At 40.1% G+C, this 18,400-nt stretch overlaps 2 protein-coding genes across 2 annotated transcripts; both read left to right on the forward strand.

Annotated features, from left to right (window-relative positions):
• Window positions 1-508: 508 nt before the first annotated feature.
• Window positions 509-6,333, forward strand: LOC109967649 (uncharacterized). The gene is made up of 7 exons (XM_020613384.1): window positions 509-699; window positions 2,034-2,178; window positions 2,287-2,382; window positions 3,851-3,995; window positions 4,181-4,326; window positions 4,647-4,786; window positions 5,913-6,333. Exons 1-7 carry the CDS (start codon window positions 600-602, stop codon window positions 6,059-6,061), a joined length of 921 nt encoding a protein of 306 aa, XP_020469040.1. The 5' UTR covers window positions 509-599; the 3' UTR covers window positions 6,062-6,333.
• A 7,090-nt stretch (window positions 6,334-13,423) lies between these two features.
• Window positions 13,424-18,220, forward strand: LOC109967655 (actin-related protein 2/3 complex subunit 5-like). The gene is made up of 4 exons (XM_020613391.1): window positions 13,424-13,658; window positions 14,625-14,697; window positions 16,707-16,883; window positions 17,606-18,220. Exons 1-4 carry the CDS (start codon window positions 13,519-13,521, stop codon window positions 17,666-17,668), a joined length of 453 nt encoding a protein of 150 aa, XP_020469047.1. The 5' UTR covers window positions 13,424-13,518; the 3' UTR covers window positions 17,669-18,220.
• Window positions 18,221-18,400: the final 180 nt, after the last annotated feature.

An 18,400-nucleotide genomic window follows, 5' to 3' on the forward strand; every position in this document is an offset into this window, starting at 1 on the left:
ACCCATACCTGGCAATTAAAGACGATTGATTCTGAATCTGATGTGGTGTGTGTTTTTCCATTAATGCCCAGTAGGTGGATATTAGACCCCCCCCCCCAAATGCTTGGCATATCTACTTAAAACCGTTAAACCTCATATGACAATGAAGAAAATCATTTCCTTGCCTTATCAATTGCTATTATCAATTGTCATTAATTACAACACCCATATCGGAAAGGTTTATGTATATAAATAAAGAAATGGACCTCTAATGAAAAGTTTACATCATATGGGTGGAGGATATTTTCTCTGGTGTGATGTATTCGATGACAAGGTTGGTCGAGTGGTTGATGTGTAATTAATTTTTAGATTTCCAGTTTAGAAAGATTGTTTTCTTGGCGATAGTTGGTGAGATAAGAAGTGAGTTCTTAAATTTAATTGGTAGGTGGTTGACTTCGGTGACATTACATCTTGTTTGTCTTTTGGTAAAGTTTGCTCCCAGTTGTTTCTCAGAGCACGTGAAGGCATCATGCGGTCAACGTGCATTTCGCTGTCTCCGCCCTGTCACTGACATTCAGGCCAACACACAGACTCACAGACTCACAGACACAGTAGCTAAAATGAAGGACAACATTTGGCCCCGAATTGTCGTGATTATCTTGTGTGCCCTGGTTTTTGTGGCCGTTTTAATTGTTAATGCCTTGGCCGGAGCGGGCAAAGGTGAGTTACAGGGTATTTAGACACTGTGTTAAGTTAGAGCAGCCATTAACTTCACTCTTCTTGTTCCGACACTGACTGTTTTACTTTTTTCTCAGAGCTTGTAAAGTGACATAACTTGTTAAGCCAAATTGGATTAGTTTTCTGCTAATACGACTGTGTTTTTGGTGGATACGAAACGTTTTAGTGGGAGGGAAACTGGGGGCGGCACGTCGCGTCTTTTCCGCTGTTATACATAAGAATGAGGAGTTTTTTCCATGGCCATGTAAACAGGCTGTGTGAAAGTTGGTAAATGGAGCTGTTTGTGCAGGCTACTGTTGTTAGAGATAGAGGAAAAGGCCTGTTTTGTTTTGTTAAGCTGCAGTAACTTTCAGGGAAAAAGAAAAAAGATGGTTTTTGTTCCTTGTATAAAGTTAAATCCACTCATTCTTTAAAACAGGATGTCTTCCTCCATGGACAGGGTGTGGTGGGATAAATCTGTCTCTGTCTCCACCCGCAGTTTTATTTTTTTTAAATCAAAAGCTGTTTTTATTTCTAACCACTCCCTTCAGTGCTTGGATTTCTTACTTTAAGTCTTAATCTTACCCATTGTTTTAAGAATATTTTTTTCTTATTTAAAAAGCTATTTTTTAAACTGCTCCCTATGTGTAACGTTTAAACTTTTACTTTAATTATTTACACTAAAAGCATTTTGTTCAAACTCCTGTAATGTTACTGCTGTTTGCGTGATGGACTCCACCGTTACCAGATGCAACTTTAAAATGATGAACATAATGATACATCAGTAATTATAATGCAGTAATATAATATACATTTGAGTGAAATATGGCTTTCTGCAGAATGAATACTTTAACTTTTGGTACTTCAAGTATTTTCTAATACTAATACTTATGCACTTTTATTTACATGCAATTTTAAATGCAGGACTTGTAATACAGTAGCACTGTAGTATTACTACTTTAACTTAAAGGAAAGGATCTGAGTACTTCTTCCACTGCTGCTTTTACACACTTTGGCCATTGAGCTCCAGGGAACAACAACACTAATACACTAGCACAGTAATGACTACATACACTAGTGTGCCTCCAACTTGGAAGCAGCAGTTTGTGTTTGGCCCTTTCCTGTTTTAACAAGGAACAAGGCAGTGCCCAGAGCACAAAGCCAGCTCCATAAGCAAATGGTTCCCCACTGTCATGTGGAAGAAGCTGACTGGCCTGCACAGAGCCCTGACCTCTGGGATGAGGTGGAACGCCAACAGTGAACCAGGCCTTACCAGACAACATCAGTGTTGGACCTCAGTAATGCTCTTGTGGCTGAACGTCTTTGCTGTTTTCCAGGACCTTTCCATTTCTCTACTGGCAATGTGTCGGCCCACTATGAGACAGACATCACTCCAGCTGGCTGGACCTTCTCTATCTGGGGGGTTATCTACACCTGGCTCACTCTGATGGTCCTATACATCACATCATATGTATTCAGAGGGTAAGCTAACATCAAAATAGTCATAAGTGTTTACTCACGATTCAGCCTGTCTGATAGGGCTCACGGCCCAGAACAACATGCAGATGACACTTCTCTTTCTGTTAATAGATCCTGGGCTCAGTGTCTGCTGCCCTACTCCTTCTATTTTTGCTGGCTGTCCAACATGGTGTTGAACATGGCGTGGCTGCTGCTGTGGGACAGAGAGTATGTTTACATCTTCTACATATTAGTTTATTTATATGCCCAGAAAAAAAAAGTCTAAAAACACAATACGGAAACAAAGCAACTAAAATGTGAGTGTAAGTTTTATATGTGGTCTTCAGTTAGAGCAGCTGAGGGTGAGGGAAGGCGCCGAGCAGACTAAAGGGATAAAGGGCTGGGAAAACTCTCTCTAATCACAAGTAAACATTAACATGTGTTTAACATTAGGTAGGGATGAACTAGGATTTGATGCCTAAAAGCCATGTATGAAGAAGTAAAATATGTTAAAAAATGAATGTTAAGTTCCTTTAAAGGGAATTATACATAACAAAAGGCATTAAGCAAAACCTTTAGGTTAACTTGTGCATGTTTTGAGATGCCCATCTTTTAATTTTCTATCACCATCCTAATACAGTGTGTTAACTGAATTTCATGTGGGGTGCTTACAGCATTAAACAGCATGTAATGTTTTAGAACACAACATTTAGAAAACACAGTAATGTCAATTTAAAAAGCAGAACCTCTTTCCAGACACAATGAAACCATGTTGGTCTGTAGAAATCCTCCTTTTGAAGACTGTTGACAGCAGATTCTGTCAGCCCTCCAGAATAAAAAAGACCAGTTCAGCAAAGACGAGTTGCGGTGTAATTTTAAATGAAAATTTCAGTCCTATGAGCACCACAGACAACATTCCATTCACCTCTGTTGTATTCTGAAGAAGGCAGAAATTCAGTGATGGATGTCTTCTTTGTTTAGGTGAACTGACCCTTTAACATACAACAATTTCTGCAAGTTTGTCAGGAGAACTGTAAAATGGGAATTTCATTAAGAGATTCTGTGGAGGAAGCGACGTGATTTTGTCCATGTTCTACAATCCACTCTGATAAATTGTGTGCTCAGTTAGTCAATACAAATATTTCTAGGGAAGCTAGGAGTTTAATTTGTCGTTGCACAGTGGAATTTGACTGTACCTAAGAACTTTCAGGATTAATTCAGTTCACACTGATTAATATGCTGCTTTTAAAGGTGCAAACAGATTAGACTAAGGTTTCGACACTTGTCTTCATCAGTCAGACTTTCAGAATCTGTTATTCTTTATTCATTCATATTATTCATTTATCTGCAAACATAATTACTTGGATGATATTTAATTTGTGCCACTCATTAAAATAAAGTCTTGAGGTGATTAAATTAGTGTGAAAGGAACCACTTCAGGCTGTGGAACTCAACGTGCTGCTTGCTCTCATACTAGATGAGGACTGATCACCACACAGAACATCATGTGAACAGTACTGAATATCCTCTGGTGTATGTTGTTTGGGAATCCCTAAAAATACAGTCTCTCCACTGACCATATTAAGGCCCTAGTTAGGTTTTAAATCCCAGTGGAAGTTAGAGATTCTTCCAGAATCTCTGAAATGCCCGCTTGTAATTAAAAACCGTTAACACAGAGACGCTCTCTGTCTTGCAGGTTGATGCTGGCAACGCTGGTTGTATTAATCCTGATAGTGATTACCAACTACAGTGCATTGTTCTACTGTTGCTTTGCCACTGATTACTATGGACTCTGGTTACGTACATACCATCGCAAAGACCTGGCCTGTCTCCGAATACTGGTAAGGCAGCGTGAGTGTGTGTGTGTGGATGGAGGCTTCCTCAGAGACCATGTGCTCTTCCGTTATTCAGGACATGATTAATGGAAAATGCCTTTTTAAAAACTCTGTCACTTACTGTATAGAGTATATAGTACCTATAACATATGCTGTATAATATGTTTGCACTCATACATGTTTATGTTTAGGTCCAGAATGGTTTGGCTCTCTACGCCACATGGACATCCATTGCCTCGCTCATCAACTTTGCAGTGGTTCTCCACCAGTGGGGTGTGGACAGGAGTACAGCAGCAACCGCCTCTCTGTGCATCCTGTTTGCACAGGTGGTCGGATGGTAAGTGCTAATTGGATGAGGTGAAATGATGAGCGTTCACAAGTCGAAGAGCAGAACACTCACCGTGAGATACCTGAAGGTGGATAAGATTTTAGTTAACTTCTTGACAACAGGTGCATTTATCATGACCTAAAATGGCTTTGTAAAGTAGCTGCTGGAAGCTTTGGTGCAAAATACTACTGTCAGCACCAGTGTGTCATTTTCCCATCAGCAACTTTAGATGGGATCAAGTTTATTAGAGCATTGCACCCCAATAAACTGCCCAGTTAGTTGGTAATCGCTTTGTGTGTGTGTGTGTCTGTGTGTCTGTGTGTCTGTAGGTTCATCCTTGAGAACTGGGTGCTGGACCGCTGGGTGCGTTACATCCTGACCGTGTACCCTGTGGTGATCGTGGCTCTGGTCGGAATCCTCTTTAAACAGTTTAACTTCTATGATCCAACTCCAAATTCTGTGTTTATGGGTGAGTAAGACAAATCAAAACGAAACACCAGCCATACGTCTGTCTCTCTAGTAGAGTTTAACAAGCTACCGCCTTTCCACCTGATATTCGTACTGGCCAGTAACTTTAGAGGGGATTCAGGCCTCTTCACATTTTGCTTTTCAGTGTAGATTTAAATTTAAATGGGTGCAGTTGTCATTTTCCCCATTATTCTGCACTCAGTGACACTGAATGACAAAGTGAAAGCTTTTTATTTTTGATTTATTTGCAAATAAATTAAACATCAAACATTGAAATTTCTCATTTACAAAAGTTCTCAGACCTTTAATTCAGTACTTGGTAGCAGCCCTTTGGCAGCAGCCAGCTGTCAGTCTTCTTGGCTAAGTCTCTGCAAGCTTTGGGCAGTCTGTCTCATTCTTCCTGGCAGATCCTGCCAAGCTCTGTCAGACTGGATGGGAAATGTCTGTGAACTCCAACTTCAGGTCTCTCCACAGTTGTTTTATAGGATTAAGTCTGGGCTTTGGCTGGTTTCTCAGGGATGGTCAGAGACTCGCCCTGAACCCACTCCAGTCTGGTCTGCATGCTTCTGGTTGTTGCTCTCAGGTTCTCTGGAGCAGGTTCTCTTCAAGAAACTCTCCACTGACAGCAAGGGTCAGAGCGCTTTTATAAAAGAGAAATTTCAGTTTTGATTTAAATTTTTTTTTTTATTTCTTTTTAAAAAAAAGCATGTTTTCAATTTGCCATTATGTGTTATTGAATGTAGACTAATGGACAAAAATGACTATTTTATCCATTTAAAAATTAAATCCAAAACAATAAAGTGAGTGGGTCTAATTATTTTCTGAAGCTGCCGTTGTGGCCCTGGTCAACAAATTACAGTCAGACAGGGCAAAACAAATAAAATCCAAACCCACACAATCCACTGAAAAGTGTCAGTGCTATTTGCCTGCAATTTTATCAAAACAGTATGAACACAGAGGTATTTTTAAATCAAATTTATTTCATTTAGAATAAGAAAATTGGATAAAAATCATAGTGTTATCTTTGTACGTACCCTAAAATGATTTCCATGTTTAAGCTTGAGGTTGACTCTTGTGGCTGACTCAGTCACCCATTGGTACTTTTTTTTTTTGTCTTGGCCTGGTAGTTGTGCTGCTGTTTTTGGCATGCATCCTGCTGGTTTCCCGAATCTTTACGGTCATCTGGAGGAACAGGTGGAGGCCTCTCCTCTCCCCAGGTTCAGCACGGCTGATGATATCACCCCTTGATGGCAAGAAATTCAAGATCTTCACCTGAACAGTGCTCGCTGTCCCACTGCAGGCCTTCTTCTGTCAGCCCAGACACCCTAAGATTTTGTATTCACACAAGCCACTGCATGGTTAATTGGTGAAAGGGTCAGATTTAAGATGGAGCTTAACACTTGTTCATCTAGTCATAGATCTTTAATGAGGAGGCCATAAAACCTCTTCTCCCAAAGTGAAAATAAGACTTTGGCATCTGAAACTCCAGGGCTGTTTACCACTTGCGTTAGTGTTGTGTACATGAAAAATGTTCTTATATGAGCACGTGACTAATTTTTTGTATTCCTGTTTGACCACTCTTTCATTGCTGCATTTAAGCTTTTTCTGTTTTGTATCCATACTGTGGCAACAGATTATATACCGTCAGTATTCTGGCTTTTTTGATGATGTAATTTGACTAAGCACTTACAGCTTTGATTTAATTCTGAGTTACCATCTGTTAGTCTGGTTTCCTGAAAACTTGTGAAGTGGGGAAAAAAGCTAATGCTTATTGCATTATACTGTACATACTGTAGGAGATGTGTTCCCCCATCAGGAAGAAAATCAGTAATGTCTAGACCCTGTTAATTTGTAAACCCGGGGAGTATTCTTTGTACGTAGATTAACAGGTTAGCCACATCATTTTGTTGATTTCACATGATCCCAGACCTGTTAGTTCTTTGAAAGTCTGAGCCGACTCTGGAGCAGGTTTATTCAATTTAAACAAACTCAAACAGGTTGGAACAGAAAGTCCAAACTAGGGATGTGCTGTTCTTACATGAGCGACCCACTGACAGTGTATTAAGAGATCTGCAGGACCCTTTGGCCCGTCCCAGCCCGTTCTTAATCAAATGATACCGTTTCAGTCAAAAGGGAATAATTTACTGAAGAGGACTGTTTGCACCTCATATTATTACAAAGAGGAGTCGTGCTCTTCTCACCACACAGTGTGCACTGCACTGAGTTTTCTCACAAGCAGCACTTTCTTATATATGGTTGTTCTAAAAGTGTGCCTGGCTCTGTAACACTCCCTCTGAGTTTTCATAGTTTGCCTTCTTCCTGTATTTAAAATCAAAGGCAATAATTGCTCTGAAGCCTGTTTAATCTTTTCTAATCCACAACTCAGGTGGAGAGCAAGGAACCAAAGTATCCAGGATATGTTTGAGCATTAGTCACTGATCTCAGATCTGTTTAGTGATGTATGAAGAATACCCCCCTGGGAACAGACCTTTTGACACCTTTGCCTCTGATTAGAGATGCAGGTTTGCAAAAAAGTGTCATTGGTTCAAGATTTTATTGAGCCCATTTGAAGTAAGTACTCCTAGTTGGTTCCTCACCCATTTTAGCCCTTTATTTTTCATCTTTATTCTTTGCTGTTTTCTCTGTTTTTTGTGTCTATTTCAGTTGTATGCCTAGCACAGTGCCAGCACTTCAAATGTCTTAACTTGTTCTGTTTTGTTTTTATTGTTTGTTTCTCATTTTATGTTTTTATGCTGCCTTACTGCAAACAGAATATCCTCGTTAGGACAATAAAGATCTGAACTAAATGGAAGATTATAAATGCCTTCAGAGATTAAACATCCTATACATTAAGAAAGTAAGTGCATATAGAACCACTGAATTACGTAATGCAGATGTACTGTCGCTAACACCACCGATACACTTGGTCTTAACTACTTGTGCACATCTTTGAGAGTCTTTTACGTCCTCAGCTTTGCGTCCATGAGATGCAGTTCATCACATTACATTACAGGCAAATGCAGAAAGTACAGGTACATCTCAATAAATTAGAATATCGTGGAAAAGTCCATTTATTTCAGTAATTCAACTCAAATAGGGAAACTTGTGTATTATATAAATTCAGTACACAGAGACTGAAGTAGTTTAAGCCGTTGGGCCTTTTAATTGTGATGATTTTGCTCACATTTAACAAAAACCCACCAAATCACTATCTCAATAAATTAGAATATGGTGACATGCCACTCAGCTAGTCAACTCAAAACACCTTAAACTACTTCAGTCTGTGTGTACTGAATTTATATAATACACGAGTTTCACTATTTGAGTTGAATTACCGAAATAAATGGACTTTTCCACAATATTCTAATTTATTGAGCTTCACCTGTAATTCCAGATATTAAGGAATTTGGAAAATAGTGTCTATTTTTTTTGTTTGTTTGTTTTTTTTGTTACTTTTGCAGGTGATGTTGTTGGTCGTGTTCTTGGTGCTCTTGGTGCTGTTGTTGCTGCTGGTGTGAAATACCACAGAAAGAAACATCCAAGAGGTGAGTCTCTTATGTATCTTTTTTAACTTCCTGATATTAAACTTGTTATAAGTTCTTCGTACATCGCTAAACAGATCCCAGATCAAATGAGCAAGAGTAAGTAGAAGCACCAAGAAGAATCTGCAAATTAAAATAAAGTACTAGAATGATTTGTAAACTGGCATCACTGTAAGGTATAACTATTAGTTCTACTGCCTTTATTATTAGCTTTTCTTCATAGCTTTGTCTCAATAATCAAAAGTTATGATGGTTTGGGGTGCAATGTCATCTGCTGGTGTTGGTCCACTGTGTTTTTTGAAAACCAAATTACTGCACCCATTTACCAAGAAATTTTAGAGCACTTCATGCTTCCTTCTGCTGACCAGCTTTTTAAAGATGCTGATTTCATTTTCCAGCAGGATTTGGCACCTGCCCACACTGCCAAAAACACCAAAAGTTGGTTAAATGACCATGGTGTTGGTGTGCTTGACTGGGCGGCAAACTCACCAGACCTGAACCCCATAGATTCTCTATGGGGTATTGTCAAGAGGAAAATGAGAAAGGAGAGACCAAAATATGCAGATGAGCTGAAGGCCACTGTCAAAGAAACCTGGGCTTCCATACCACCTCAGCAGTGCAACAGACTGATCACCCACCTTCATGCCATGCTAAACTGAGGCAGTAATTAAAGCAAAAGGAGCCCCTACCAAGTATTGAGTACATATACAGTAAATGAACATACTTTCCAGAAGGCCAGCAATTCACTAAAAATGTTAAGTTATAGGTCTTATGAGGTATTCTAATTTATTGAGATAGTGATTTGGTGGGTTTTTGTAAAATGTGAGCAAAATCATCACAATTAAAAGACCCAACAGCTTAAACTACTTCAGTCTGTGTGTACTGAATTTATATAGTACACGAGTTTCACTATTTGAGTTGAATTACTGAAATAAATTGACTTTTCCACGATATTCTGATTTATTGAGATGTACCTGTAGAAGCAGCAGTTTCAGAACACCACAACAACAGCGGAAAGCTCTGAGGAACTCAGAGCTCACCCAGCCAACAAATCCAGCATCACCGCTGCTGTCTTCTCTGCCGTGAGCTCACCATCAACAGCATAACTGCCTCGAGCTCCCAGCGGCAGCAGAGTTGTCTGGATGACAAGAACACTGTGACCAAAATCTGACGAGATTTAATCTGCTCGTTTGTTTCTCTTCGAAAAAAGACAGCTGTGCTTAATCTGAATCAATAAAACATTTTTAGTTAGTGAAACATCTGCTTCAGCCTGTTTGTGCCAGTTTCTCACTAAGAGTTTCCTGTCATTTATATTTGACTATGGACACAGTCACTGTCGCATCCTCAAAGCACTGTCGAGGCTGGTGATGGGTGTGTGGACTTACTGAGACAGGACAGCAAGGGGATTTAATAGTGAAGAAAGCCTGTGACCCAGTGTGTGTGGCTTCAGTGTGGGCATTTTTCATCTCCAGTCTGATCTGCTGCTGATCATGTACACTAACCTGATGTCCTGCCTTCCTCACTTTGCAGACCAGTCTGCAAATAAGCAATGGTACATGAAGTACTCAGCACTTTTACTTAAGCAGCAGTACCACAGTGCAGAAATACCGTCACAAATCCTGCATTCAGAATATTACATAAGTAAAAATACAGAAGCTAACTTCACTCCCTGAGCGCCTAGCGGCCATTCAGAATATTACATAAGTAAAAATACACATGCGGAATGATTTTTTTTTTTTTTTAATAATGTGTATTGTTAGGTTTTAATTATGAATCCATTGTGTTTATCACTTTGGTGTTGCAGCAGGTATACTGTAGGTGGAGCTCATTTTATTAACTATATACAGTTGAGTAGTTTGTGATGTTCCCTCAGAGATCAAAAAGTTATATCAACTTATGTCATCATTCATTTATTATACACAGCTGTCATGTAAATGTAGTGGAGCAAAAGTATAAACTCCCTCAAAATTGTACTTAAATATGGTACTTCACCAAATATACTTTGATGCTTTCTACTACAGCAAATATGAGACATCAGGACAGACCTCGAGTAGTTTGTGATGTTCCCTCAGAGATCAAAAAGTTATATCAACTTATGTCATCATTCATTTATTATACACAGCTGTCATGTAAATGTAGTGGAGCAAAAGTATAAACTCCCTCAAAATTGTACTTAAGTATGGTACTTCACCAAATATACTTTGATGCTTTCTACTACAGCAAATATGAGACATCAGGACAGACCTCGGTATAAAGGCCTTGGTAGACGGGGCAGATGTTGATACACTGGTGAGTAGCTGTGTCCACAGGGTGTAGTCACTAGGCCTGTCCATAGAGTCAGACTCCACACACAGCAAGGTTTTGTTTTACATATATATATACAGTATATAACATCCGCAAGAAGCACCTGCTATCACAACTAGAGATCAACAAGGTACAACACGAATGCTCCAGCAAGGGGGAGCCAGGACAACAGGTCAGGAGGGAGATATCATCATCACCCCTACAATTGGATACTGGGTACCAAGCCCCAATAACAGGCCTGGATGAGCTTGATTCAAGGGCTGCTGACCTGAGACTGAAGATCATGAGCAAGATGGACACCTGGAACTCCCGTGGCCGGTTACCAATACTAAGTGAAGTGCCTTCTGAAAGTCTACTAGATGATGTGAATGCAGCACTAAGAACAATCCCTACTACGACCATCACTGAGACCAACAAGCTCATATACACCACAGCAACCGTGATCTTTCAGATGCTTGGCTATAAGTTCAACAAAGGCCTCCATGGAGAAGGAGGTTGGAGACCAAGATCAAGGCAGCACGGAGAGAAGTTAGCCAGCTATCAGAATTGCAGAAAGGCGTGATGAAGAAAGGAGTACCTAAGAAATACAACTTACTGTCCATACCTGAGGCCTTAGAGATATATGTATATATGTGTTTGTATACAGCTGCATTCATTACTTTCATTTTCTTTTCTGCGTTTGAGTGAGAATTTCTCTTCCTCACCACAGAGACAGAGAGCTAGGCTGGGCCACATCAAAAGTTTTTCTATTGTGATGTTCGCTTGCTGACATGCAGTAAATTTGCACGCCAACCGAAGTATTTCACCACATGTCGACCTGGCAGTTATGGGAAAGAGGAACCAAGAAACACATGTGGATGAAATGCATAGAATGTTGTTTGAGAGCAGCAGACATGCCAGAAGGAGGAGGAGGAGGAGGTGCCCGAGGTTGCTTTCCCCTTAGGTACGCCCAGAGGTGAAGAGTGAAAACACATGGCACACTCATGAAACTAACAATGCACAGCTGAACAGTATCTTTAAATGTATGTTCTCTTCAAATCCTCTCCACATTCACAACAGTCTGGTCTGATTGAGCACTGACACATCTATGACCTCACTTGCACAGTCATGTCAGCTACTGGTGCAAGTGACAGAACAGTGACACTGTGGAGGATGACATGACAAGCAAATAGTTCTATTACTTTAGAATATCATATGCACTTGACAAAAAGCATACCTATGAGTCTCAGCACTCTCTGCCATGAAGGAAGTGTCAACTCTTGTTACCAAAACAAGACCAATCTATTAAATAGCAAATGACAGATGCAGCAGAACAAAACATCATGGATATCTAACCAATCTAATCTAAGGCAATTAAACTAGTAACAGTAGAGCAGAGTGTGAAATGTTGTAACAGGATGATATGAGGAGATTCACATTTCTAATAATTCAACAATAACACTACAATTATGAGGCTTTGAGAGGATATGAATCGGTGAAAGGAGGGAAGAATGAGTGTGAACAGGAGGATATACAGAAGTGGTTAGGACTGTCAAACAAAAATGAAAGCTTGGGCAGCAGTTATACAACTGCTGTGGCATTTATTACAAGCTGTACGGCATGTGGTAGTGGAGAACCTCAGCCTGCTGACTCATGTCTCCAGCAAATGTCCTTGTTGTGTCCTTTAACAGCTGAGTGTTAGGTTAAATGCTGTAAGTATGGGTTTTGTGTTCTAAAATGATGTTTGTACTGTGCTGAAGTTGATCAAATTTAAGTAATGAATATATGTAATGTTACATATAGGCTCAACCCACATGTGACACCATGAATTAATGTAAAGCAGACCCAGACAGCAGCACATAGACAGTATAACAAACAGCACTGCAGGTCTTGCCTTCTTTTCCACAGATTTTAATTTGTTTGCAGCAACACTCAGGCATTATGGACTGCAGAAATCATCACTGGCTGTTCAAAAGATGATTTGATTTTATAATGTTGATCACTGTAAATGATCGCTCTTGCTGTCCCCAGTATTTAAAGCTGAAGCGTCGATGTTTCTGACATGAACACAGTGACTCTGATAACCTTGTAATGTGAGGGTTTGCTTGGTACGATGGTTTTGTTTGTTGTGTGTTTGTGCCCTCTAGTGGTCATAATTGCTTACTGCGTGATTAATACCATTTATATTACTGTATCTCATTTCCCATATTTTGCACCAAGACGCGATTGTCAATACTTTCACAAAAAACTTAAGCCAAAAAGAAACAAGAATATCTGAGAACATCTTATAAAACTCAGACGAGATGCCGTCAGCTGCAGGAGATTTTTTTTAAGGTGCGCTACAACTTCCTTTAAAGACAGGGCTTTGACACAGTACTCTTTGTCAGGTAAGCTTAGTGACTTAAAGCGAGACAAAAACGCGTTGCATGCATCTTCATTAAAACTAGAGCCATATAGTTTCTTAAAGAATGCATAACAGTGAGCAGCTGTTTCTTTTGGGTCTTTAATAATGTTATTATTGTCAAAGAGCTGCTGAGTAGAGGTATTCCCTTAGTGCGAGTCTAAAGTCTAAAGAAATATGCAGAATTTTGCTCATCAGCTTTAAGCTTCTGGAGCGAATAAATTAACGTTTGTGTGTGGTCTGCATTCATTGTAGCTCCACGATGTTCAAGTTACCTGGTAGGGGAAACGATCAGTACTAAAACAGTATTTTATCCTGAGTTCCAGTCCAATAGGTGGCGGTAAGACAACTGTACCCCGGTGTACCAACGGTCAATACAACCAAAGAAGAAGAAAAATAAACTGAAGTACGGAAGCGGTAGGGCTGTTAATTTAACAGTGCAGCTGTAAATTTCTCTTGTCCATAAAGCCGCGTTCCTTTCATTAAACTTAACTACTGTGTCCAAATATGTCTAAAAATACAGCTTCAGGCTTGTTTAGGAAAGTAGACGTAGATGAATACGACGAGAACAAGTTTGTGGACGAGGACGACGGCGGGGAGAACCAGGGTGGTCCGGACGAAGCAGAAGTTGACGCTCTGCTCCGACAATATCCTTCAGCTTCACTAGTTATTCTGTATTAATACTGCTTCTGTATTAACGATATCAGGTCGCAAACCAAGGCTCACTGATATCAGTCGGTACCAATGTCAAGTAACTTAAGATAGCTGGCGGAGGGCTAAATAAGAAGGCCGAAATATGGACCTAACGTTTAGTGACATTCAAAACATGTCTAAGTTCAATTGTTCATATCGCGTTTGCTCAGACGGTACATGGGTGACATTTGTTGCACATATTTTGTGCAGTTTGCTGTGGTTGTCCGCCGAGTAGCTGTCAAAAGAGTCGTTTCCGGGTGTCAGTTCACGGGAGGGTGTGGTCGCGCGCAGCTGTTTTACTTTTCAACTTGTTCCCGAAGTAAGTTGTGTTTCAGCGACACGTCTTTCCATTCGCCTTTTGTCAGTGTGAATTCGTTATCTTTGTTGGTTTTCAGTGGCTGTAACTTTTACCAGGTTTGTGAATAATTTGCCTCAGTAGTAACAAAACGCTTTTAACCTATTACCGTATACTTGGCGCTCCGTTTTACAAAACATACCATGATGTGTATTTAACGTCACAAAATATACTGTGGCGTTAAATACACATCAGATTAGTTCAGGTTAGCTCCACCTCACCCAGCTTCAACACTAAACTGCTGCTTCCTTTTTTAATGATCCCTAACATTATGTATTATGACTTTGGAAAGGGCTTCAACAACTTAATTCCTCTCTTACCTAGAAACCTTCAAATACAAAAAAAAAATATCAGGAAAACAGGAGCGTTTCATTAACAGTAACACTGTAGAGCAGAGCCACTTGACGCAAAGCACAAATGTCCCCTCATTTTGTGGTACTAGTGCACTAAATGTGTAGTAAATAGATTTACAGTACTTATTTATGTGTTTGGTTAAAAAAGAACAAAACATACACATGTGTGTCTGTCCTGTGGAACTCTGTAGTCCTTGACTGCTGCTTTGCAAGGGGAACATGAATGCAGCTCTTCATGCTGTGCTAAAGAACCCTCCAGTCAACACCAAGAACCAGAAGGCCAAGGTATCAGTATGTCTTTGCTAAATGTCAGTAGCAACAACACTCTCAGAAGGTGGTGGCAGAGAAAACAGCCTCTCCACTTGTTCCAGAAGTTCATGATTTGATATTATGAGCAGGATGTCTCATAATATGCAGAAATTCTGTAGTAATCATTTAATGTGGCACAGTGGTGGCATCGCTGTGGTGTTTGTGCCTGACACAGACAGCACAGCATTTATGCAAGTTACTTTCACTTGATACTGTATCAGTAGCATTACTCTGAGCACTGGTTTAAGTAAACGTTCTCAGCCAGCTTTTAATAGCTCTGCATTAGCAAAAGATAGAAGAGCAGGAAAATAAGAGGAAGGAAGAAAAATCAGCTTTATTCAGTGTGCTCAGCATCGTCACAGAGCTGGTGACCCTGGAGAAACCAGCAAGAGGAAGTTCGATTTTTGAAAGTAGCAACTAATGAAATCCCACCCATTTGTTCTGACTTCTCTCTAAAGCCACTTCTATAAAAAACGGGCACACTGCAACATGTGCTGCCTGACTACTAGAGATTTCAGGAAAATAACAAATGCCCCCAAACAAAATAAAACTGATAACTACCTGTCCAGCAGAAATACAGATTCACTTCATAAAACTTTTGTTCTCTCAGTTGTCGCTGTCATTCAAAAGTCACATCAGCGTTAATTCTGGTTTTACTTCTTGCAGCACCCAACTTCTTTTAGTCGTAACTTTTTAAAAGTTGGTGTTATCCGCACAGATCTTTGGTCCCGAACCATAGCTGGGGACCTCTGGCTCATGGCTTTAGCCCTGGCCTTTAGCCGGTAACTAGCCTTAGAAGTCTGTGCTTTTCTGGCGGGGAGAAGTGAAGAGGGAGGCCAGCTAACTCTGTTCAAAACACAGGCTTTGTTCTGTCTTGGTAACATGAACACTGCATGTGGCTTTGATGCACATGTAACTGCATTACAACCCTACCTATGCTGAATATTGTCTGGCTGCATGTAAAAGGAGTTTGTCTCTCATACTGTGCACACAGGTCACAACCTCTGGCAACAACAGCATTACCTTTTTATTTACAAATGTATGCATTGGCCTGAGCTAGTATCACAACTCAGAAATGTATACGTATAGTAGCAGAAGTATATGTCTGCACCAGTTCGCAAGATCTAATCTAGAACAACCATCAATGCTCGATTCAGTTGCTGCACAAGGTTCCTCACTTCCACTTTTTAAAATTAGGCTTAGAGCTTATTTGCTGAGCCGGTCTACTTTAAAAAAGTCTTTTGAAGATGTCTACCAGTTCACCACAGCAAGTAGACATTTTAGGTATGTCTGATATGATGTCAATATTTTATATACCTACAATACTGTGCAAGAATCTTGGCCCAGCATTAGTTTAGCAGTTTTAGCATATCTGTTTATTAAAATACAGGAAATATGTGCACAATATAAAACTTCTACTGTTATGACAGCTTTTTTGATCTTCCATTCCTGACATTTTTGTATTTTTAATACTGTGCACATATTTTCTAGTTGTCTGATGAAGTAATCATAACATTGCTAAAACAGCAGGTCTAATGGTGGCCTAAGATGTTTGCACAGTACTGTATTTATAGGCATGTACTTGCTTTCTTCCTCCTTCATTTCCCGTCTCATTTACATGTTGTATCAATGCAGTGTTTATAACTGTATACATGAGATTTTAGAATGACCTTAAATTTCTTGCATTGGTGAGATGATAAGCCCGTTTGTTTTTTTAATCTTACAAGTTTTCTCTGTTTTCAGTTTTTTAAGTGCAGTGTGTTTTTACTGAGCAAATAAACATACTTTGAGTTTGAAATGGATGGATGCTACACACACTCAGCTATATGCTATGGAAAAGTCCACAGGTCTCCCGTGTCCCTGGACTGACCGTTTGTTCTGCAGTCAGTGTAATTGTCATATGATTTAAAACTGTCAGCTGCAGAAAGGCTGTGGCAGCAGAGAAACTGAATCATTCAGCTTCTGTCTTCCTTCGCCATTTGTAGGAGCGAGCAGAGGTGCTGGTGGTCAAAGTGCTGAGCAGCTTCAAGAGCAGTGACATAGAGAAAGCTGTTGGGTCACTGGACAGAGCAGACGTGGACCTGCTGATGAAGTACATCTACAAAGGCTTTGAGAAACCTTCTGACAACAGCAGTGCTGTACTGCTGCAGTGGCATGAAAAGGTTTGTAGCTGGAAATACTAAAAGTAATACAGATTCCAAATTGAGACGTTATGGTTGAATTGTAGCAACATAGCTGTTTAGTTTTAACACTCTACTGCCTGTAGCAGTTGGAGGAGGAGGAGCTGGATATTCCAAATTGAACAAACATCACTGAAGTGCAGCTTGCGTAATAATCTTAACATTTACCTTTGTTTTTTTACTTCCAAATAACTGGGTGAGATCATGAACCAACATATTGGTCTACCTACTGTGTCAGCAAACCCGAGGGCAAGATGAAGTTGTTGACTTAAGTGTTGATGATTGTTTGCCTGCTGAGCTGTCGGCCCACCGTACACCTAAAAAGCTATTTGTTTTGATGATGTGGTGAAGTGGACTTGTATAAAACCTGTCTGACAGTGGGTCTTGCAGTGCCATTTTATATTTATCTACTATTTGTAGTCCACAAGTACAGTACATTAATGAGACCTGGGTTCTTTAATTGCAAGAGCTGCTGTACACACTGGGTTATGTGGAAATCCACAGGACTTGGGTTTTCAGGAAGCACATGTATTCACTTAAACCCTGCAGAGGCAACATCTACATATTTGTGGTCAGTTCTTAAAAAAATGTTTATTTACTTGAACATTCCATGTCATGGAATGTCATCTGTACATAAAAATGTTTTCCCCATTGCCCGTTACAGTACATTGAATGTGATTTTCACCCTGTGTGTGTGTCCTCAGGTTTTGGCAGTGGGAGGTGTGGGCTCTATAGTCCGAGTTCTGACTGCTAGGAAGACTGTCTGATCATCCAAGACCCAACAGACAGCACCTGTAAACAGACGGTAGTTTCAAGTCTGTCACCAGAGCTGATGACAGACAGGCCTCTTCTCTTTCTATTTTTGGACATGATCCCCGTTTATTTTTGTACTGGAGCTGAGCATCTTCCTGATGCAGTTCTTCTTTGTTCCTGCATTCACTATTTTCAGTTGCACATCTGGCATTTAGAAGTGCTGGCATTCAAGCAGGGAGGTGCTGGCACCTCAGACTGTCTGTCTGCCAGTCGTGCAGAAAACAGACACGGCTTCCCACTCCTTCTGATGCCTCTGCTGGCTCACTCACTGCTCCTCTTCCTCCTGCCTCCCTTCTGAAACCTCTACTGAGGAAATACAAAAGATTGTCCCTCAACTGTCAGAGACTGCTAACTGTGCAGGGTGCTTCCCTGCCCTGTGCCCAGTGCATGCTGGGATTGCATTTATTCTGAACATCTCTGTTCATTGTCTTTTTTGTACTTAAACTGATTCCACATTGCTTCTTTTTATATCATGAATAAAAGAAAAATAATGTGCTGAACCCGAATACTGACTGAGCCCATTCCTGTCTTGATATTTAATCTGAAAAATTCTTAAAAGTGCATTATGTTTATGAATGGAGTTACAGGTTAACTGTCAAAGCAGTATTTCTACAACTGGGAAATGTGGAGCAACAGTTTAAAAACTCTGAAAGTCTTAACTAGTAAGCACAATATTGTCCCAGCGC

This window comes from Monopterus albus, unplaced genomic scaffold (genome assembly GCF_001952655.1).
Source record: "Monopterus albus unplaced genomic scaffold, M_albus_1.0 scaffold133.1, whole genome shotgun sequence".
NCBI classification, from domain to species: domain Eukaryota; kingdom Metazoa; phylum Chordata; class Actinopteri; order Synbranchiformes; family Synbranchidae; genus Monopterus; species Monopterus albus.

Coding starts and splice junctions, on each gene's coding strand:
- LOC109967655 (XM_020613391.1), top strand. CDS start 13,519: ATGTCTAAAAATACAGCTTCAGGCTTGTTTAGGAAAGTAGACGTAGAT. Junction 14,698..16,706: donor CCAAGAACCAGAAGGCCAAG/GTATCAGTATGT, acceptor CGCCATTTGTAG/GAGCGAGCAGAGGTGCTGGT. Junction 16,884..17,605: donor TGCTGCAGTGGCATGAAAAG/GTTTGTAGCTGG, acceptor GTGTGTCCTCAG/GTTTTGGCAGTGGGAGGTGT.
- LOC109967649 (XM_020613384.1), top strand. CDS start 600: ATGAAGGACAACATTTGGCCCCGAATTGTCGTGATTATCTTGTGTGCC. Junction 2,179..2,286: donor ACATCATATGTATTCAGAGG/GTAAGCTAACAT, acceptor TTCTGTTAATAG/ATCCTGGGCTCAGTGTCTGC. Junction 4,787..5,912: donor TCCAAATTCTGTGTTTATGG/GTGAGTAAGACA, acceptor TTGGCCTGGTAG/TTGTGCTGCTGTTTTTGGCA.